The sequence below is a fragment of the Orcinus orca genome, chromosome 17 (genome assembly GCF_937001465.1).
Source record: "Orcinus orca chromosome 17, mOrcOrc1.1, whole genome shotgun sequence".
Taxonomy (NCBI): Eukaryota; Metazoa; Chordata; class Mammalia; order Artiodactyla; family Delphinidae; genus Orcinus; species Orcinus orca.
Genome location: NC_064575.1, coordinates 81,048,057 through 81,071,149, shown reverse-complemented (window position 1 = coordinate 81,071,149; position 23,093 = coordinate 81,048,057). Strand labels below are relative to the sequence as shown.

The 23,093-nt window shown below is 41.9% G+C and overlaps 1 protein-coding gene across 19 annotated transcripts in view; it reads right to left on the bottom strand.

Annotated features, from left to right (window-relative positions):
- Positions 1–23,093, bottom strand: part of KHDRBS3 (KH RNA binding domain containing, signal transduction associated 3) — a 207,104-nt gene that overhangs the window by 74,437 nt on the left and 109,574 nt on the right. For 13 of the 19 annotated variants that reach the window (XR_007472965.1, XR_007472966.1, XR_007472964.1 and 10 more), the window contains one exon: positions 14,739–14,934. The exons of the other annotated variants lie outside the window; for them this stretch is intronic. Coding sequence is in view for 8 of the 13 variants with exons in the window: in XM_049700899.1 (XP_049556856.1) it covers positions 14,739–14,934 (196 nt within the window). In the remaining 5 variants the exon portion in view is untranslated. The remainder of the gene's footprint in view (positions 1–14,738; positions 14,935–23,093) is intronic. 19 annotated transcript variants of the gene reach the window in all.

Below are 23,093 nucleotides of genomic sequence, written 5' to 3'. Positions count from 1 at the left end.
GTAAAAGAGGTCAACTTTTCAAGCAATTTAGGAAAGAGACAGACTCGTGAAGCTCCTGATAGACATTTCAAGTAAACTGCACACTGCTCTTATTCTTGCTTCTGGTAAAATGGATATAAAAAATTACAGAACCTTCATCTTTTTATCTAAAATAAAAATTTTAGATAAATTTTTATCTAGGCTTTTCAATCCACATTTAAAATGCATTTTCATAAATAACCTTTTCACAATCTGTAACTCTGTTTTAATTAAATTTCTCACTGTGGAAAACAAGATAATTGAAGCAGTTTAGAGATTACTTGTCAAAAAAATTACGCCAGCAGTCACTGCAATGGGAAAATTTGCCGTTAGTACAACTCTCATCTGGACCGAAACTCCCAGACTAGTCATACAATTAAAACTTCAGGTGAGCTCTCAGAAGAATGACAAGGAATGTGACTTCCCTGAGTCTTTAAGCAAAGTCTACATTACAGAATTACGTGTACATTTTAAAGATATATTTGGTTTTCCCCTACAGGCTTTCACTGATGTTCCTAGTTGACAAAATTTCAGAAGAGTTTATTCTTAGGGCCGACGGAGAAATGGTGGTCCCTGCGGAGCCATTTTATAGACAAGGACACTGTTGATGGTGGTAGCAGCGTTTTTCTTGAGACAAGTTTCTTTTCCTACAGCTTTAATGAGTCTGATGCTGGAGAACAGGCAGGAAAGGCATGTCTTTGTGTGCAAACACAAGGTATAGATTTCTGCTCCCATTTAAACTGTCTCTTTGACCCTTCACACTTGCGTTAGGTTAACCAATGGCAGAAGTCCTATGAGGACACACCCTCCAGTAGTTGCAGAAGGACTAGTAAAACCAGCTACTAACCAATCATGGGCCTCGTGCTCTAAGTTTCGCATAGGAACCCTCATGTCTGAAGTGATTAAATAATTTTTCCCATTCACTTGTCAGTTTCTCTGTCCACAAACAGAGTTTTAAATTAGATGAAACTGACTTGTCCAGGAAGCACCAGATCTTGGTTAAGAGTGTGGACTCTGGAGCCAGACTGCTGGGCCTTAAATCCTAGCTCTGCCCCAATCAGTTGTATGACATCTAGAAAGTACTGATATCTCATGTGGTGTTTTAAGGATATGACAGGGCCACGTAAAGCGCTGAGGAAAGTGCTGGTTAAGAAAAATAAGCGCATGTGGGTTTCATTACTTACTAGAAGTGTGATTTGGGAAAAATTAGTTAATCTCTCTAAACGGTCTGGTGATCATGTTTACCTCACAGGACTGAAGTGAGAATTGAATAAGATGATACAGGAGGAGTGTGCGGCACGCTAATATGTTCTATAAAGTAAATACCCAACAAACGGCAGCTGCCTTTTCTTCCATCAGCTTCTAACAGTTGCAGAGTGCACTGTTTTCCTGTGGTTACGGAATCAGAAAAATATGAGAGGACTAAAACAGTCAGGAGAACACTGTCCTACACTCTTGTGATCGCTTCCAAATGAAGCCATCTCCTTCAGATACTGCCCTTCCAAACATATAATAAATTAAGGCAGCAACTTCTGACCTTAAGACTGAAGTTGATGATTTTACAAAGAAGCACCTAGAAAGCTCAGGATCCTCTTCAGTCAGTCAGACAGACCAGATAAGGGCATCAACCTGGAAGAAAGGTCCATGGCTAGGGATGCCTCCGCTATACAGTTAGGATTGTGTCTCCGGCTCTGGTTCTTATACTCTTTCCTCACTTATTTTCTCACTTCTTCTAGGTCATAAACACTACACAAGCTAGAACATTGTGAATAAAAGCTTTAGACCCCGGGTTAGGGAACCTGGGATCCAATCTCAGTTCACCCACTTCTCATCCCGCAGGCCACTGGACGGGATGTCCACCCTTGCACAGTGCAGGCTGGGTCATCCCGTGTGTCTGTGGCTTAGTGACCTTCCTTCCTTCCTCCTGTCTGGGAGAAGACACCACCCGGCAGCACTGTAAGGGCTGGGGCAGCAGCGTACGGGGAAGCACGGGGGGACCACGTGCTCCACTGCACACCACATCCCCCGTGGGGAGGCCCTGATCGGAGGATCTGAAGAGAAAAGCGCCTGGTGCTCTAGTCAGATGTACTTGGCTCTGCTACTTCCTACGGCCCAGCAGCCTCAAGGAGCCTGCACATCCTTCTCTAAAACGTGTAAAAGTCCTTCGTGTGCCCAGCCATCCCCTGCCTCGCTCAAGTAGGCACTGCCACACCAGATGGGGTGGTTTCAGGACAATTCCACATTCTGTTCAGTAAACATCATACAGCTGGATAATCAGAGCATTTTAAGTACCTGAGAGAGCTTTCATATTCTGATGAACTCCTACGACTTCATCTAGAACGCCCCACTGTACGTATGTTTAAAGGTGATTAACCCATCAGCTCAGGCTCAAAAGCTTAGAATGATTACATAGTATTAAGATATCAAGGGATATTAGTGAATGGTAAATACCTCCCATGAATAGAAGGCTGATGCAACCATAATTAAATGAGTTAAAAAATAATATGATTAAAATTTCTAAGACAATTCTAGTTTATACATCTTGAAAGGTGAGTTTGCATTTAAAAAAGGATTTCACTTTTAAAATTATTTTTCAAAACTTGTTTCAGAATTCAAAACATTCAGAGCCACTCACCTTTAGCTTATTTCTCTCATTAGAATGTTTGCTTTGTTTATTTTGTGACTTTCCTTTCAATATCAAGATTTCTATTTGATGAAAATACAATTTCTTATTAAAAGAACATGTTTAGGGTGAGTGGAAACTAAGTAAGTTTCAGAAAACAACCAATTATAGAATTTTAAAGTTGGAAAAGAGGTTAGAACAGCATCTGGTCTAACCTGCTGATTTATAGGTAAAGTACCATCACCTGCACTTTGCAGATGAAGAAACTAAAAAGGTTAAATAGTTTACAAAAGAAAAAAAGTAGACATCACACAGACAATAAGGAGGATTAGAAACCAAGTATTTTACATCTCAGAATAATAACCTCTTTATTAAACTGCATTGTCTTTCCTATTTATTAGGTCACTAAATGTCTGCTAAAATTGGCTTTAATTTTATTTCACTAAGTATGTTTAACAAGGCACACGACACACGGAATGACAGAATTAGTTGGCATTAATAAAAGCCATCCTCCATATGTTTATTTAGTATCTCCAAAATGTCAGGCCCTGTGATAGGCTCTGGGCAAACTAAGATTTAAAAAAAAAAAAAATGACATAGTTCCTGCCCTGAAGAAATCCAGCCTACAGGGGACAAAGACAAGTAAGCAGACATTGAGGCAGGCACCAGGTGCACCCAGGGGTGCCTGAGAAGGACCAGGAAGGCTTCACAGCTGAAGAATAAATAGTAAAAAGAATTGGTAGGGACAGAACTAAAAAAGGCATTAGAAGAGAAGCAAGAGTACATACACAGATAGCCACACAGTCCTGGTATGATTAAGGAACTGCAGTATAGGTACTGATTGAAATAAAATGATGATGTGGGGAGAGCAGGGGGTTAAGAGGCTGAAGAGGGCAGTCAAGAAAGCCTTCAGACATCACTCAGCAGAATCTCGACTCTATCCTCCTAAACTTCTCAACTAGCTCTTACGTTCTGGGTCTGGCGGGGCAGTAGCATCATCAGACTTTAGATACCAGAAAGTATACCAGAAGTAATATGAGTAATACATCATTTAAGGGAAGGACCCAGGGTTAGGGCAGGACAACAAGCAAAGGTGGGACTAGGGAGGCTAAGGCAATCATCTGTCTGTGTGTCTGTCCATCCATCTAAACAACCAGCGTTAGAGGGCAGACAGCAGAAGCAAGAAGAACTACAATCCTGCAGCCTGTGGAAAAAAACCCACATTCACAGAAAGACAGACAAGATGAAAAGGCAGAGGGCTACGTACCAGATGAAGGAACAAGATAAAACCCCAGAAAAACAATCAAATGAAGTGGAGACAGGCTACCTTCCAGAAAAAGAATTCAGAATAATGATAGCGAAGATGATCCAGGACCTCGGAAAAAGAATGGAGGCAAAGATCAAGAAGATGCAAGAAATGTTTAACAAAGACCTAGAAGAATTACAGAACAAACAAACAGAGATGAACAGTACAATAACTGAAATGAAAACTACACTAGAAGGAATCAACAGCAGAATAACTGAGGCAGAAGAACGGATAAGTGACCTGGAAGACAGAATGGTGGAATTCACTGCAGTGGAACAAAATAAAGAAAAAAGAATGAAAAGAAATGAAGACAGCCTAAGAGACCTCTGGGACAACATTAAATGCAACAACATTTGCATTATAGGGGTCCCAGAAGGAGAAGAGAGAGAGAAAGGGCCCGAGAAAATATTTCAAGAGATTATAGTAGAAAACTTCCCTAACATGGGAAAGGAAACGGCCAGCCAAGTCCAGGAAGTGCAGAGAGTCCGATACAGGAATAAACCCAAGGAGAAACACGCCGAGACACATAGTAATCAAACTGGCAAAAATTAAAGACAAAGAAAAATTATTGAAAGCAGCAAGGGAAAACCAACAAATAACATACAAGGGAACTCCCATAAGGTTAACAGCTGATTTCTCAGCAGAAACTCTACAAGCCAGAAGGGAGTGGCATGATATACTTAAAGTGATGAAAGGGAAGAACCTACAACCAAGACTACTCTACCCGGCAAGGATCTCATTCAGATTCGATGGAGAAATCAAAAGCTTTACAAGCAAAAGCGTTACAAGCAAAAGCTAAGAGAATTCAGCACCACCAAACCAGCTCTACAACAAACAAATGCTAAAGGAGCTTCTCTAAGTGGGAAACACAAGAGTAGAAAAGGACCTACAAAAACAAACCCAAAACAATTAAGAAAATGGTCATAGGAGCATACATATCAATACTTACCTTAAACGTGAATGGACTAAATGCTCCAACCAAAAGACACAGGCTTGCTGAATGGATACAAAAACAAGACCCATATATATGCTGTCTACAAGAGACCCACTTCAGACCTAGGGACACATTGACTGAAAGTGAGGAGATGGAAAAAGATATTCCATGCAAATGGAAATCAAAAGAAAGCTGGAGTAGCAATACTCATATCAGATAAAATAGACTTTAAAATAAAGAACGTTACAAGAGATAAGGAAGAACACTACACAATGATCAAGGGATCAATCCAAGAAGAAGATATAACGATTATAAATATATATGCACCCAACACAGGAGCACCTCAATACATAAGGCAACTGCTAACAGCTATAAAAGAGGAAATTGAAAGCAACACAGTAATACTGGGGGACTTTAACACCTCACTTACACCAACGGACAGATCATCCAAAGTGAAAATAAATAAGGAAACAGAAGCTTTAAATGACACAATAGACCAGAGAGATTTAATTGATATTTATAGGACATTCCATCCAAAACCAGCAGATTACACTTTCTTCTCAAGTGCGCATGGAACATTCTCCAGGATAGATCACATCTTGGGTCACAAATCAAGCCTCAGTAAATTTAAGAAAACTGAAATCATATCAAGCATCTTTTCTGACCACAAGGCTATGAGACTAGAAATGAATTACAGGGGAAAAAACGTAAGAAAGACAAACACATGGAAGCTAAACAATACGTTACTAAATAACCAAGAGGTCACTGAAGAAATCAAAGAGGAAATCAAAAAATACCGAGAGACAAATGACAATGAAAACGCGACAATGCAAAACCTATGGGATGCAGCAAGAGCAGTTCTAAGAGGGAAGTTTATAGCTATACAAGCCTACCTCAAGAAACAAGAAAAATCTCAAATAAACCATCTAACCTTACACCTAAAGGAACCAGAGAAAGAAGAATAAACAAAACCCGAAGTTAGAAGAAGGAAAGAAATCATAAAGATCAGAGCAGAAATAAATGACATACAAACAAAGAAAACAATAGCAAAGATCAATAAAACTAAAAGCTGGTTCTTTGAGAAGATAAACAAAATTGATAAACCATTAGCCAGACTCATGAAGAAAAAGAGGGAGAGGACTCAAATCAATAAAATTAGAAACGAAAAAGGAGAAGTTATAATGGACACCACAGAAATACAAAGCATCATAAGAGACTACTACAAGCAACACTATGCCAATAAAATGGACAACCTGGAAGAAATGGACAAATTCTTAGAAAGGTATAACCTTCCAAGACTGAACCAGGAAGAAATAGAAAATATGAACAAACCAATCACAAGTAATGAAATTGAAACTGTGATTAAAAATCTTCCAACAAAAGTCCAGGACCATATGGCTTCACAGGTGAATTCTTCAAACATTTAGAGAAGAGCTAACACCCACCTTCTCAAACTCTTCCAAAAAACTGCAGAGGAAGGAACACTCCTACACTCATTCTATGAGGCCACCATCACCCCGATACCAAAACCAGACAAAGATACCACAAAAAAAGAAAATTACAGACCGGGATCACTGATGAACATAGATGCAAAAATCCTCAACAGAATACTAGTAAACAGAATCCAACAACACATTAAAAGGATCATACACCATGATCAAGTGGGATTTATCCCAGGGATGCAACGATTCTTCAATATACGCAAATCAATCGATGTGATACACCATATTAATAAACTGAAGAATAAAAACCATGTGACCATCTCAATAGATGCAGAAAAGGCTGTTGACAAAATTCAACACCCATTTATGATAAAAACTCTCCAGAAAGTGGGCACAGAGGGAACCTAGCTCAACATAATAAAGGCCATATATGACAAACCCACAGTAAACATCATTCTCAACGGTGAGAAACTGAAAGCATTTCCTCTAAGATCAGGAACAAGACAAGGATGTCCACTGTCACCACTATTATTCAACATAGTTTTGGAAGTCCTAGCCACGGCAATCAGAGAAGAAAAAGAAATAAAAGGAATACAAATTGGAAAAGAAGAAGTAAAACTGTCACTGTTTGCAGATGACGTGATACTATACATAGGGAATCCTAACGATGCCACCAGAAACCTACTAGAGCTAATCAATCAATCTGGTAAAGTTGCAGGATACAAAATTAATGCACAGAAATCTCTTGCATTCCTATACACTACTGATGAAAAATCTGAAAGGGAAATTAAGGAAACACTCCCATTTACCATTGCAACAAAAGGAATAAGATACCTAGGAATAAAGCTACCTAGGGAGACAAAAGACCTGTATGCAGAAAACTATAAGACACTGATGAAAGAAATGAAAGATGATACCAACAGATGGAGAGATATACCATGTTCTTGGACTGGAAGAATCAATATTGTGAAAATGACTATACTACCCAAAGCAATCTACAGATTCAAGGCAATCTCTATCAAATTACCAATGGCATTTTTTACGGAACTAGAACAAAAAATCTTAAAATTTGTATGTTGACACAAAAGACACCGAATAGCCAAAGCAGTCTTGGGGGAAAAAAACGGAGCTGGAGGAATCAAACTCCCTGACTTCAGGCTATACTACAAAGCTCCAGTAATCAAGACAATATGGTACTGGCACAAAAACAGAAACACAGATCAGTGGAACAAGATAGAAAGCTCAGAGATAAACCCACGCACCTATGGTCAACTAATCTATGACAAAGGAGGCAAGGATATACAATGGAGAAAAGACAGTCTCTTCAATAAGTGGTGCTGGGAAAACTGGACAGCTACATGTAAAAGAATGAAATTAGAACACTCCGTAACAGCATACACATAAATAAACTCAAAACGGATTAGAGACCTAAATTTAAGACCGGATACTATAAAACTCTTAGAGGAAAACATATGAAGAACACTCTTTGACCTAAATCACAGCAAGATCTTTTTTGATCCACCTCCTAGAGTAATGGAAATAACAACAAAAATAAACAAATGGGACCTAATGAAACTTCAAAGCTTTTGCAAAGCAAAGCAAACCATAAACAAGACAAAAAGACAACCCTCAGAATGGGAGAAAATATTTGCAAACAAATCAACGGACAAAGGATTAATCTCCAAAATATATAAACCGCTCATGCAGCTCAATATGAAAAAAACAGACAACCTAATCCGAAAATGGGCAGAAGACCTAAATAGATATCTCTCCAAAGAAGACATACAGATGGCCAAGAAGCACATGAAAAGCTGCTCAACATCACTAATTATTAGAGAAATGCAAATCAAAACTATAGTGAGGTATCACCTCACACCAGTCAGAATGGGCATCATCAGAAAATCTACAAACAACAGATGCTGGAGGGGGTGTGGAGAAAAGGGAACCCTCTTGCACTGTTGGTGGGAATGTAAATTGATATGGCCACTATGGAGAACAGTATGGAGGTTCCTTAAAAAACTAAAAATAGAACTACCAGATGACCCAACAATCCCACTACTGGGCATATACCCAGAGAAAACCATAACTCAAAAAGACAGATGCACCCCAATGTTCACTGCAGCACTATTTACAATAGCCAGGTCATGGAAGCAACTTAAATGCCCATTGACAGACGAATGGATAAAGAAGATGTGGTACATATATACAATGGAATATTGCTCAGCCATAAAAAGGAACGAAATTGGGTCATTTGTGGAGACATGGATGGATCTAGAGACTGTCATACAGAGTGAAGTAAGTTATAAAGAGAAAAACAAGTATCGTATATTAACACATATATGTGGAACCTAGAAAAATGGTACAGATGATCTGGTTTGCAGGGCAGAAATTGAGACACAGATGCAGAGAACAAACGTATGGACACCAAGGAGGGAAAGCGGTGGTGGGTGGTGGTGGTGGTGGTGGTGTACTGAACTGGGAGATTGGGACTGACATGTCGACACTGATGTGTATAAAACGGATGACTAATAAGAACGTGCTGTATAAAAAAAGAAAATTAAATTTAAAAATTAATAAAAAGAAATAAACAACGAGCATTTACTGAGGGACTACTATATGTTAGGTGGTAGTATAAAAGAATAAACAAAGACTTAAAGTTAGCGTGAAGTCTGACGTGAAAACGATATACAAACAAGTAACTACCAATTGTGGAAAGTGCAGGCACTGTGAGAGGCCATCATCAGAGCACAGGAGTTGGACACGGGGAGGTTGGCAAGAATATTTTCTAAGACGCAGGAGGACAAGCGTCTTCCCTAAAGCAGCTGTGACGTAGATTAACTGGAGATCAAACAGTTATTCATGAAGAAGTGAGCCGTGTTTACCGTGTGAATGCAGGGAATGACGATGAACGAACGAGATCCTGGGCGCCTGGGTTCATGGAGATGCTGCTCCCTCAACAAGGGTCCTGGGAGGAACAAGGCCCCTGCGGGCCACACCACAGCCTGCACAAAGCTGCGGGCCTGTACGGAGGGACTCAGGAAGGGGCCCTAGAGAGAGCCCGGAGGAGCGGCAGATCTAGTAGTCACTAACACACAAATGTCACGTGAAATGACGGCAATGGACAAGATTTTTCAGAGACAGTAAAATAAAACAACCAGGCTGAGGGTTTGGGGAACACGCAGCTACAGTCGTCCCTCGGTATACTCGAGCGATTGGTTCCAGGACCCCCTCGGCACCAAAATCCACAGACGTTCAAGTTCCTATATAAACCGGATATGTAGTTATATCTGCATATAACCTACGCATCCTCCCTTGTATTCTAAATCATCTCCAGATTATTTATAATAACTAATACAATGTAAATACTATTTAAATAGTTGTAAATACAATGTAAATACTATGTAAATAGTGGCCTGCATGGGGCAAATTCAAGTTTTGCTTCCATTTTGGAACTTCATGGAACTCTTTAAAAAATATTTTCCGTTTATGGTTGGTTGAGTCCGCAGATGCCCGACTTGCAGATAATGGAGGGCCGAGTGCACTTTGCTTGTGTGTTTGCTTTGTATGTGGAGCCTAAAGCAATTTATAAAAAACGACTTCACTTTAGAAATTCATATGTAAGTTGGGCTCGGCCAGCAAGCATCAAACATGTCCTTTTGTGTAATTACAACGACGTTTTGAATTGCTGAAGTGCTCTCATTGAATATATTCTGGTTACACTAATTATTTGTCAGCTATTTAATGATTTGGACGTAAGTAATGAATGAATGTCATTCTGGGAAAGAGGTGCTTCTTATTCTCGAAAAAGAGATGTGAAGTTACTGTAATTATATCCAATTTTACTAAGTTAAAAGTGGAGCAGAAGGTCCCAGTTTGTACTCAAATGGTTGAAAACACATCCATTATCTGTTTTCTTCCTTTTTGGAAAAAAGCTAATCGTGTTGAATTGCCTTGTATTCTTAGAGTTATTCTCAGAAGACTAGTGTTCATGGAGCGGTGGTTGAGCCTATACTATTCAAATGGCTACTGTGTGTTACATGTACTTTTGTGATAATAACGTTTCTCACAGTGGAACAGATTTGCTAACAGATGTTCTTCTCAATGACACATACTCAGGGAATATTCTGTGACAGTGACTCCGATGAAGAACAGCTGGCTCAGATGACATTGTAAATGATCAAGTTATCTTCACCAACTCACCTTGAGAAAAATCAGTCCAATTTCAATAGGCACAACATTCCAACAAGAAAATACCTTTAAGTTATCAGGCTTTCTTGCTTGGGCTAATAGGGAACATTTTTATAATGGGCAGATTATAACTACTTACTAAAAATAATATTAACATATACCATACACTGAGTTTTTTCTTGGGCCTAAAGCTGTATTGAAATACCTTCATTTTAGTATACATAATCTGAAGAACACTGAGTATTTTAAGGGCTGAAATGTATACTTTCTCAAAAAAGCACCAGTTGTGGCAGGATTTGAAAGAACAGGTTTCATCCCCTTTTTTGTTTAAATAAGCAACTGATATGATTTCTTTGCATCTTTTATTCTGGAAATAATGGCCTCAGATACTAAATGTTAAATCAGAGTTAAAATAAGTAAACTGAATTGGTTAGATATAACCAACAAGTTCTATAGAAACAGCACATTTATTACGACAAATGTATTTCAAGGAAATCATTAAAAATTGTATTTTTGAGTTCCAAAGGAATGACAAGCCTTTTTTAGAGATACAGATGCTCGGAAATTCTTAAACAGTGAAAGCGCTATTTCATTTTTTTTTTTTTTGCCTATCAATGTAATAATGCTTTGCTTATTATTATTTTTTAAATCCTAACCCATCCCATTCTTCCTAATGGTTCTCAGTTTCCATTTTCCTACTTAGGGTAGCTTTTAACCAGAGAATTATTAAACTGCAAGGGACCACAGTGGTTACATAATCTCCTGCCATCCTTTGCTGCACTCCTGATGACAGCAGGGTACAGGATCTGCTGCACTTTCCCCAAAGGTGAGGAGATCTTATCAACTCAGCTCGCAGAGCGCTGGTTTCAAACAAGCACAGGCTGTTCAAGATAGAATACAGGCCTTGCGTCGTGAATCCCACATCTGCCCCTTCTGTATCATCCTTGTGACGTGAGGAAAGACACTAACTTCCCACACCTGAAATTCTCACCTGTACAATAGGATCACAATACCTCCTCTCTGAGTGGCTGTGAGAACAACATGACATGACATATAAGAAAGTGCCTCATGGAGAGCAGTTTCTCATTAAATGTTACGTCCTTCTTGAAAGTTCATTCTCATACTGAGATCAGACTTACAACGCACGACTCCGTTATTTTCAGGAGCTACACAGAATCGGTCTTACGTCTTTGTAACCTGCAACTGCCCTCTGAGCACAAGAATAAGGAAGGGAAGATCTTTGTTCAAATGCCAACTATCATATTCTTCCCACGGGATGGTTACAGTAACTGACTTAGAAAAGATCAATGGCAACCTTCGTTAGGAAAACTTACCTGGTCCCTGTGCCGGGTTGTCTAGTCCAGTAAACATTTACTAAGTGCTTGCAATGTGCCAGAAACTAGGCTAGTGGCTAGAGACTAATTACGAGACACAGTGCCTTTCCTGACAAGTCTACAATCTTCTGAGAAACAGACGCATACTAAGTGAAGATTGCACTACGCAGCGACATGCTAATAAGTTAGATATAAACCGCTAAGTGACTAAAAATGACAAAGCACACAGGAGGCATTTGGGGTGGGTTCTCCACAGGCGGCAATTTTTAGAAACTCGGTCTTGAGAATATTCATCCATTCAGCAAACATGTACTAAGGACTGACTATGTGCTAGACGTTATACTAGGTGCTGAGAATATAAAGGTGGGTGCAGGGGTGGGGTCGGGGGTCCCTACTCCCATGGAGTTTACAGTCTAATTTATGATTATTCCAGTCCAATGGAATAGGTATTTTAGTAGACTCTAAGAAGACCAGCTTCAACTTTCCCACTTGCCACGTGAATGAGTAACCATTCTGGGGGGGTGGGGGGGTGGTTCCAGGACCCAGGCTAAGTTGGATACTTTGTAGTATACCCACATGATCTAAAATCCTAGAAATAAGCAAATAAAATAATTTTTTAAAGGTTTTCTTTCTCCTTCCCATGCTGCAAAGCTAAGCGTACAGTGCGAGTAATCTTTAGGATCTCAAACGGTTAAGACGAATGGCAAATGCCAAGCAACACAGCCAATGTGGCCGTCTGTGATTTGAAGGCAACGCTGTGGTGTGGCAGAATGAGTACGAGCTGTGCTGGAAATGCAGCCTCAGGGACAACGCGCGCCTGGGGAGGGCCAGGCGTGAGTGTGGGCTCACGCGATGCAGGCTGCCTTTCTGCTTAGAGCCCTCCAGCCCTCGTCTGCTAATGACAGGACACATATTCTTCTGCACGGCCACCATCCCACTAGCCGCGGTAGTGGATGGGAAGGGGTGTTATTAACTCAACAGAATACTTTGCAAATCGACTGTTTTCAGGCCTTTGCCATCACATATCAATAAAACTCAGAGCTAAACACAGAAAAACCAAGTGCCTTGAATTTCTCTTCCTTTTGCTCCCCTCGACTTTAACCTTTCAAGAATTTTTTATTTGTATTCATCTAATTTCATTCAAGACTCACCGGGGTATACACACTGAGACAGAGGATGTGTGTGTCTGGCTCACACTGTAGGAATTCGATCGATCTTTGCTGAGTGGGAAGATGAATTAATGTATGGAAAGAAGGCACTAGCTCTTTCTGAGACGGGTGGATTGGTGGATTTAGCCAAAAAAAGCTAAGTACCTTGCCTGACTCGTACCATGTTTATAGCACAGGGGGGCCTAGGATCCAGGTTTCCCACACCCCCTGCCTTGGCGATTACGGCGACACCATCCAGCCACATCTACAGCACCCAAACCTGAGAGAACTCAAGGCAGGCCGAGGTGGGAAAAAGCAGACACCGGGCCACCTCAGAGGAATTTCACAACGTTTCCTTTCCCTCAGTCTCTGCTACTCTAAGGAGACTCAGCCTTTGTGGATGAATTTGAGGCACCACCGCCAGCTTGCTAAGAACACTAGTAAACAGGACCACGTCCAGCTGTAGAGAACACAGAGCCGAGACACAGACACAGCCTTCCCCAAGCGAACAGCCCAATGGTGAAGCTGCCCACATGGCACTGATTTTCAGAATATAATTCGCTGAGCTCCCAGCGTGCGCTCTGCCAGTGCAAAGGGGTGCAGCTCTCCGTCCCTGCCCCGCCAGCGGCCACAGTCAGGTGGGAGACTGCGGTGACGCTCAACAGGCCAGCTCTTGCCTCCCACGAGCTGCCCTAGTAACAGCTGACCTAAGTCTGCAAGGACAGACAGGAAACAGTCGGATGAGGGGGAGGAGCACTCGAGGCCGAGGCTGCTACACGAGGAAAGTTCTGGACGCCTAAGAGGACGCAGCCCATTCAGGGAATTATAAGAAGTGCAGTACGACCAGGACGAAGACTCAGCTCCTTCGGTGGCTGCAGATGACACTGAAGAAGTTGTCTGTGGCCCAGGGATTACTGCAATTTCCAGAAACTGTGCCAAGAGGTGCTGAGTTCCTAGCAGGAGACCTCCATTAAAGGGAGACATGGAAACCTACTGGTTCTGGCATTTCAGGCCTGTCACTGCTTCCCCCTTCTTTGACAACAGTTCATATACTCTTTCTTTAATACTTTCAATTACTAATACGAAACATCTATCCAGTACTCATCTTCCTCATTTATGTTAACCAGAAAGTTACAGTAAGAATCCCAGGGGTTCTGTATTCTTGGTAAAGATTCCACCCTCCCCACCCCCTGCCGCCCATTTTCCATGGATGTATTTTCTTTCTCTTATGCTAAATAAGTCTATGAACCATATCAAAGAATTATGGAATGATAAATGGAAAACCTGATAATCCATTAATTAAAAAAACTGGGAACTTTTATTTTCTTCACTGAAAAGAATTTCCACTAAGAATCGGTATTCAGCAGCACAGCTTAAGAGGAAACGCTTAAGGGTAAAAACAGCTTGGTGTACGTAGGCAACTGCTTTTTGAATGACTGCATCACTCAGAGGCAACCTGCAGAGGACCGTGGCCGAATGCTACGCTACACGCCTGGCGGGCTTGCCCGCACGCCTCCTTGACCTGGTCCTGAACCTCACCACCACCCAAACTCATCTTCCATATCTGAGGTTTAAGTTATTTGACGAAAGAGGTTATTTCTTTCACATTTTCTGTGCCTCTGGTACCAAGTACTTATTTAGCACTCAATAAACGTTTGCTAAAGAGCTAAAGCAAGGTGAGGGATATCGGTCACAACACCCGACGCTATGTCTGGGTCACAGATCATCAGAACACCTCCACTTACATAATCTCCATAGGTCTCTTGTGTTGGGGGCGGTGGTGGAGGTCTGTACCCAGTTGGGGGGACGCCTCTTGCTCTGGGAGTGAGAAGTCCTCTTCCTCGACTCACTGGCCCTCGGGTGGAAAGGATTCCTCTGGAAGTCGGCGTCCCTCGCGGTACCCCGACTCCCACTGGCCGGGCCGCGACTCCTCCCCTTCCCCTGCAAGCAAGAGGGTCAAATTAGCAATACTCGTGGTATTCTCTAGCATTCCACTGTGCGCATGCATTTATACCTCACAAAAATCGGTGTCCCGTAATTCTGTAAAAAGAAATAAGGAAACCACGTGCAAAGTGAAAACGAAAAGCAAATGAGAAACAGGCACCTACCTAAAGGAAGGAAATTAAGTCATTTAGGCAGCTCGTCCAGCAACAATAAAGATGGTAACATCAAAGAAACCCCAGGAGTCAGGGTCTGTCTGGGACACAGGATAGGAAACTGACATCTGGGGAGGCTGCATCTACTGAGCACTCCTCCATCACGTCCTGCCAGGGTCACAGCCAACCCTCACTCCAACACTGTGACCTGGGCCTTACCTGGCTTGTCTGCGGACAAGGAAACGGAGGCCTAAACAGATCTTAAGACTGTCTGAGGACACACAGCTGGCACACCCGGAACCAAAACATATCAGATTCCACGAGAGAGGGAATAAAATGAACCTTCCCAAAGAGTGTACCTACTACCTAGGGACTGAAAGCATCACTCTTAGGTTAAATAAACACATATATTTTCTGAAGTAGGATTCAACATATTCATGTATTTCTAACATAAAATATGAGACTTCCAAGTCAGAGAGGAAGGCAGGAGGCAGAAGAGCCCAACATAAGGTAAAACTTGAGGAAGTGTGCAAGTCCCATGAAGAAATGAGGACAGAAGTTCGGCTCCGCCAGAAAATAAAGCCATAGCCTGACCCACCTCCTGTGGACAATGTCCTCCAAACAAGGAGAACCAAGCAGACAATGAGGCTGCCTACAGACCAGTTATCTCTTCTTCTCTTGTTTGATTGGGATAGCAAATACACAGCTGAAAGCTCCAATTCCACAAACAACAGAGAAAATGAACAAAACCAAAAGCTCGTTCTTTGAAAGGATCAATAAAATTAATAAACCTCTAGACAGGCTGAACAAGAAAAAAACAACAATATCATAAATGAAAGAGGGGTCATCACTACTGACCTCAAGGACATTAAAAGATAAAAAAGGAAGATGATGAACAAGTCTAGGCCCACAAATTTGTTAACTCTGATGAACTGGACTAATTCCTTGAAATATACAAATGACCAAATCTCCTACAAAGAGAATTAAATAATCTGAATAAACCCATGTTTATTAAAGAAATTTAATCAATAATTAATAATCTTCCAAAAAAGAAAGCACCAGACCCAGAGGTTTCACTGGCGAATTCTATCAAATATTAAAGGAAAGAATGATATCAGTTTTCCACTCTCTTCCAGAAAATCAAATCAGAGGAAACATTTCCTAACTCATTCTCTGAGGGTGGCCACCAGACGTGCCTCCTGAAAATTATTTCTACATTACTAGTCAGAGGCTGAGACTGGCCTGGGCCACCGGGGAAGACAGAAGTGACCGGCTTCCACTTGGTCTTGAGCCCTTATGGGGACCTGTCACAGGAGGTGCCTCCCAAGATTTTTTTTCTAAGTCCACCTGTGGAAACCACAACTGGTCAAGGGGCTAGGAGACAGAGAGGCCGAGGAAGGGTGGCAGGTAGCTGAGCGAGGTGGTCTCTGACATCCCGAGGAAGAGACATGTGGTCCAAGGGGAGGCAAAAGGCATTAAAGACATTATACAATGAAACAAACAAGCAAGCGGACCATAAATCAGTATCTCCCATGAACAAAGACGCAAAAATCTTCAAAAGCAGCAGCAAATTGAATTTAATAATGTATTAAACACGTCACGACCACATGGGATTTGTTCCAGGTATGAAAGGCTGCTTCAGCATTAGTGAAAATCCATGTGACCAGCCTGCCAAGAAGGCTTACGAAGAAGAATCGTAAGGTCACATAAAGCAGAAAAGGCGTTTAATGAAATGCAACATCATTCATGATAAAAACTCGGCAAACTAGGAACGGAGGTAAATTTACTCAAGTTAAAAAAGAACATCTACAAAAACCTACAACTAACATCATATTGCACGGTGAGAGACTGAATGCTTTCCCCTTAAGATTGGGAACAAGGCAAGGATGCCCAGCCTTACCACTCCAATTAAAACTGTACTAGAAGTCCTACCTAATTCAATAGGACAAGAAAAGGAAATAAAACTTTTAAGATTGCGCAGGAAGAAACAAAACTTTGTCTGCAGGTGACATTTCCATGTAAGAATTCCCAAAGAATCAACCAGATCAAAACAAAACAAAGCAACCATACGAACAAACAATAAACTAGAACTAATAAGCACATGAAACAGGTCTTGGAATACGAAGTTAATAAGTCAACTGCTGTCCTACACAGCTGCAGTGAATACCTGAAATCTGAAATTTTGAAATTAGTCACTAAAACCACCAAGATGCCCTCTGTTCAACAGGTGAACAGATAAGCAAGCTGGGGTACATTCATATAATGGAATATGATTCAGCAACAAAAAGCAATGAGCTAATAGTGGTAAGTCATGTGAACAGTATGTTCTCATGATATGATGTAATAAAAATAGCATTTTATTTTTTACCTCTGCGGTTTTTGTTCCCCAAACCTATAACCCTAGGCTAATCGTGAGAAAAATATTAGACAAATCCCAAAGGAGGGACATCTTACCAAAAACCTGACTGGTACTTCTCAAAACTGTCAAAATCCATGACTTTCACCTTTAGGCAACTTGTGTTATCCCTTTTTTGAGCACTGTAAGTTAGATCTTTTTTGTGTGTGTTTTCATACTAGGTCATAAAAATCGGTGCGATAAAACTGGTGGTCTAGAGCAAGGACACTGGATTCAGATCGATTTCCTGACTGTACTTATTTACCTCTGCCTTCCAATTAACATTCAAACTAATCAAGAGTCTGACCTTTCCAAGACAGTCTCCTCAGTTGTGAAATGGGATACAGAACCCATTTCTTAGTGTTATGGTGAAGGAAAAATGGCAGGACATACACGGTATTTAGCCCATTGGCTACTCAATGAATAGCAGCAACTTAGATAAATTTCAGTCTCTCTGAGCTGTACTGATAGACACTGTAATAGCTATAGTCTTCCTCACCTTTTTATCTCTGCTATACATCTAGAAAAATCTTCAATGTGATTAGAGAAAAGAGTAGTTTCTACCTATGGTACCTCTAACTCATCTGAGATATTTCAGTCAATCTGTGTGTATGCAAACTCAATAAGCCTCCGGCTTCTTTATCTAATACCCCATCTCTGCCGTCCAAGGTACTATATCGATCACAAAATATTCAGTATTTCAATAAATTCATGTCTTTTACCACACTGAAAGACATTATATTTAAGAAGCTCACCATTCTTTCTTATCATCATCGACATTGTTAGGTTATGTGCCCACTGGGTATATGGAATCATACTAAAGAATCCGTTATAGAATTTTAGACAAGTCATTTGATATATGTAGCTCGGGATACTTGTCTACAAAAGACACTTTGAAGATTCGTTTTTAAGAGTTTCAAATCCCACGGGAATGGTGTCGAGCAGCACGGTCTTAGTACTGCCGTTAAGTGGTCTCTGGTGAGAGGAAGGCACGACGCAGTGACAGGCCAACGTGAAGGTCCCGCTGCACTGCCTCGTGCTCACTCAACGCTACAAATGAAGTTCAGGGTAGAGCTGAACAGCAGGGCTCATAACATGGGATGAGAACAGAAAAGTGTCTGGGAGATGACATTTATAACGACAATCAATGGGAACGTACTTATTTTTTACTTGAAAGGTTGATTCAAATTGATAGGATTGGGTGCTACACCGCTCAGAACGGGGATAAGGGAAAAGCAGAAACATAACACATCTGACTAGAAAGTTTCATAAGCAAAGGGGTGTGACTGTAATGGTTCTTTCTGTTTGCATTTTTCAGCAGGGTGACCTTGGTTTCTGGTTTTGAAACTCAGATATGAAAATAATTGAGAAAAGTTTTTTCCATGGAAAGAGTGCTTTGGATGATCAATAACTTCTTGCATTCAGTCAATTAGGAACTAATTATTCAGTTTATATATTAATAGGAGGTTTTAGGCTATGATGAAAAGGCATGTGATGTGGGTTCCAGCACACCCACACTCAAACTCAAATCTAGTCCTGTCGTCACTGGGCTGCTGAGCCTTGGTTTTCCCATCGACAAGTCCAGTTAATAACATCTGGCTCTTGCAGAACGGCTGTGAGGTTTCCAACTACATCAAGTGCCTAAGCTAAAACAGGCGCTCAGCAAGTGGTAATTACCATGTGGATTTCTACCTGGACTCTGTCCTGACGCTGTCCTTTTGGCTGCTAACCGAAGGGTGAGGAGAGAGAGGAGACAGAAGGTACAACTCGCGTTTGTGCTCATGTCATCCATTCAGCAGCAGCGCATTTACGTACGTTTCATACATGTAGCAACAGTGATGCAGTGTGGTACAGAGTAAGGGTATATATACCACATTGTTTGGCCTTTGTCTATATATATATTTTTTTGCGGTACGCAGGCCTCTCACTGTTGTGGCCCCTCCTGTTGCGGAGCACAGGCTCCGGACGCGCAGGCTCAGCGGCCATGGCTCACGGGCCCAGCTGCTCCGCTGCATGTGGGATCCTCCCGGACCGGGGCACGAACCCGTGTCCCCCGCATCGGCAGGCGGACTCTCAACCACTGCGCCACCAGGGAAGCCCTGTCTATATATTTTATGAGAAGCAAAAGTATATGATAAAACAATGAATTTCGTGGAATTAGCTCAAGCTAGCTCCAGCATTATCAGCTGGGTGACCCTGGGAAACACAGGGGATGCCTGGGCCTCAGGAAGAGAAAGGCCTACAGCTGATCACAGAGGGGGTGCCTGCTGGATCCAGTGTCAAGGTCTAGCCGGTCTCACAGTAAGAATAAGCTTTCCCAGAGATCCATCCGAGGACCCATGCTTGATGCGCTAATGACCTGAGGGCTAATTTATTTTCCTGTAGGATCCCTAAGACTTGTGACAACTTTCCTTCACTTCTCTGAAAGCTTAATCACTGAGATATTTTTTTTTTTCTTGACAGAGGTTGACAAGGGAACGAGAAGCTGGACAGAAGGGAAAGGTAAACGCAGCCTATGGTCATAATCCCTCAGAACAAACGTAAGAAGCCATCGGGGCTGATGGAGACTAGAAGTTCTGAATAGGGGACTCTGGCAGCTCTCTGTCTCACCACCTTTACAGATCATCTGAAGCGCGGTGCTAGGGCCGTGCTTCTCCTCTCACACGTTACTGTGCACGCACATCACCTGGGGCCTGGTTTCGGGGCAGAGTCTGCATCAGTACATCTAGGCTGGGGACTGAGACTCTGCATTTCAAGTGCTGCCTTGGGTAGCTTGGATCCAGAGGTTATAGACTTGTTATGAAACCTGTCGGTTATCTCTTTTCTTTATTCTGCGAACCATCCAACCTTCAATGCAATTAAAAAAAAAAAAAAAAAGACTAAGTGTTACGTTATCCTACATTGTACACAGTCTGTGAGAGAGAGATCCAATGCAACCTGTTTCTTCTCCAACAAGTTACAAACTGGTTACTAGTAAAACTGTTGACCACATAAGACAGTGTGAGAGAGTCCACCCTCTTAAAAGTACAAGAAACTTACCGTTTCATCCAGGGACGTAGCCCCTGAAAAGAGACAGCTCGCTCCGTACTCTGAAGCCTGTCACTGTCTTCCAATTCTGATTGTTAGCATGTTTTTACTTTTTTTCCTTATAAACAAAAATAGCAAAAACCTTTATCATTTCTAAGTATCAGCCTTACTTCTGCCTTCTGGGACTATGCCACACAAGTCTTCTTCCTCTGTGATGATGGTGAAATTGATAATAAAGGAGTGAAGAAGAGATGTGCAATTTGCCCAAGGACTGATCAAATATCTGTGCTACAGGAATTCTATTTTTAGTGAGGGATCATTTTGAGTAATCAGAAAAGGAATCATGCCACAGTCTGGGCTCCGATGGGACATTTAAAAAATTAAGTAGGATATGGATTAATGTGTGCTCAACGTCCTATCTCCATTTTACAGACGAAGAAACTAGGCTTAGAGAGGGAAGTTCCCTGAGACCACGCAGCTAGGAGGGGCTGGGGGTGACTCTGATTTTCCCATAACCACACCCTAACTCCAGGCAGATGGCCCCATTTTTCCTGCTTTCAAGCCTTTGCCCCTCTGCGCAGGATGACTTCCCTCTGGCACTACCCTGCCTTATTACTTTACCTTCATCCTAAGTGTGTTTGTACCCACGCTCCCCATCCAGGATGATCTGTGCTATCGTTTCTGCTTCCGCTTCACTTTTCCTCATAACCCTCGTGCTCTGTTTCAGCCATTCTGCCATAACTACTTGTTTCTCTGACTTTCCCCTTAAAAATCCCAGAATGGCAGGACAATGACTTGGTCATCATCTCTGCAACTTCAATTTGTCAAGGAAAGAGCTCAGGAAAATGTGTGACATTAAATGACCTAACACCAGAAACTGACTGATGGCCAAAGAGGAAAAAAATTGATTAAAACTTCTGAAGAGCCAGGGTGGGGAGGGGAGGGCAGGGGAGGAGATGCCCACTGCACCGGAAACACTCACTGGGCTCCTTCCACCCTCCAGGGCTGCAGACTGACAGCGGCGCTCGCTTGACATCATTCTAGGAAAAGTCAGTTGGCCTGATGGGTATCCAAGCCTTCCTTCAGCCGGCACTGGAGTTGACAGGAGGACCGGGAACCCACACCCGGCTTTGGGCTGCGCGGATGCACCGTAAGCAGGAGAACCGTGCTCAGCGGCTTTTCTCACGTGTCTGTTCCAGGCTGCACTTAAGTTACAAGTTCTTGTCAGAAGTTTTCTCGCTGTTTGGCACATTATTTGCCTCAGTTATTGCCTTCCCAAAGCCTATTAAGGTGATTTTAAAAGAAAGCACACGTTTTTCTCCTTTTGCCTCCCGTTAATCAACTCCAGCGTGGCTGCACTAACACACACTCAGAGAGCATGTGGACCCAAGGGAGTGAATGCTGAGGACTGAGGGGCAGTCCAGGTCTCACGGCAAGAGAAGCAGAGAAGCTCGTGTCCAAGGAAAGTCCTCTAGTGTCTGACCGGGGCGCGGGGCACGTGTGTGGTCAACCACTGTCAGGGTTTTAAGAAAGGCACGGACAGTAGACACAGAGTTGGAAGGAAGGAGAGGAGAGTGACTGTTCTGACAGGTCAGGTGGTACAAGGTCCTCAGAAGGTAAATCCAGGAGGCAATCATATAGTTTACATAACATCCCAAATTAATGGGTTTTTAAAATTGGAAATTCTTATAATTTTGGCTAGTAGAAAAAGAAATACCATTTTCCTATATCCAGCCTTTTCTTAATGATAAAGAAGGGCTTTTTAATAGAGATTGGTAGAATAATATAAATCATATCATATGCTGGTGAAATATTTATGGCCCATATATTAACTATTCAGCTTTCCCGATAACATTTCTCACATACTGCGGAGAAGAATGGATCATTTTCTGTCATTAACACAATCTTTAGCGTCTGTGATACTATTCATAATCCATTTTAAAAAGAGAATAGGTACCATGTGAAAATCTGTGTGGATGAGAAAATGAGAGTGACCGAGTCCCATCTGATCCCCTGGTTTGGGGAAGTCACGTGCTCTGCCCAACAGGCAGAGCAACTGTGGCTACCTAATATTTATCACAGCAGCTGCTGAGATGCCGGTTTTACAAAGATACGATGTCACTGAAATCAGTGGGGCATGACCTAGTGTGAAAACAATAAATGATTAACTTAAGCTGATAGTTTCATGCAGTGTCTGAAAGCTGCCGGTTACTGCAGTGGTCCCATGAAATTTAAACTCTCCACGGCAGCCCTGTGAGCGTGAGGCAGCATCCCAGCGCCCTGGCATACAGTCTGGGAAGTGCAATCATAAGATCTAACATGGGGTTGCAGTCCAAGAAAAGAAGAGATAAGGGGAAGGCAAACTCTTTAAAGAAACTGTAGCTGAAAATTTTCCCCATCTGATGAAAGCTGATAAGAGCCGCGTGAATGGGTCAGCCTCATGTCCTAGGTTGAAACAAAACCACCACGTTCGGCACCCAACGCTGGTGAATGCGTACGTACTACTTAGAAAGACAGGCTTCATCTGCTTTGTTCACTTTTTCTTCCTGCTCTTTCTGGTAACACATGCAGGGAGAGAACAC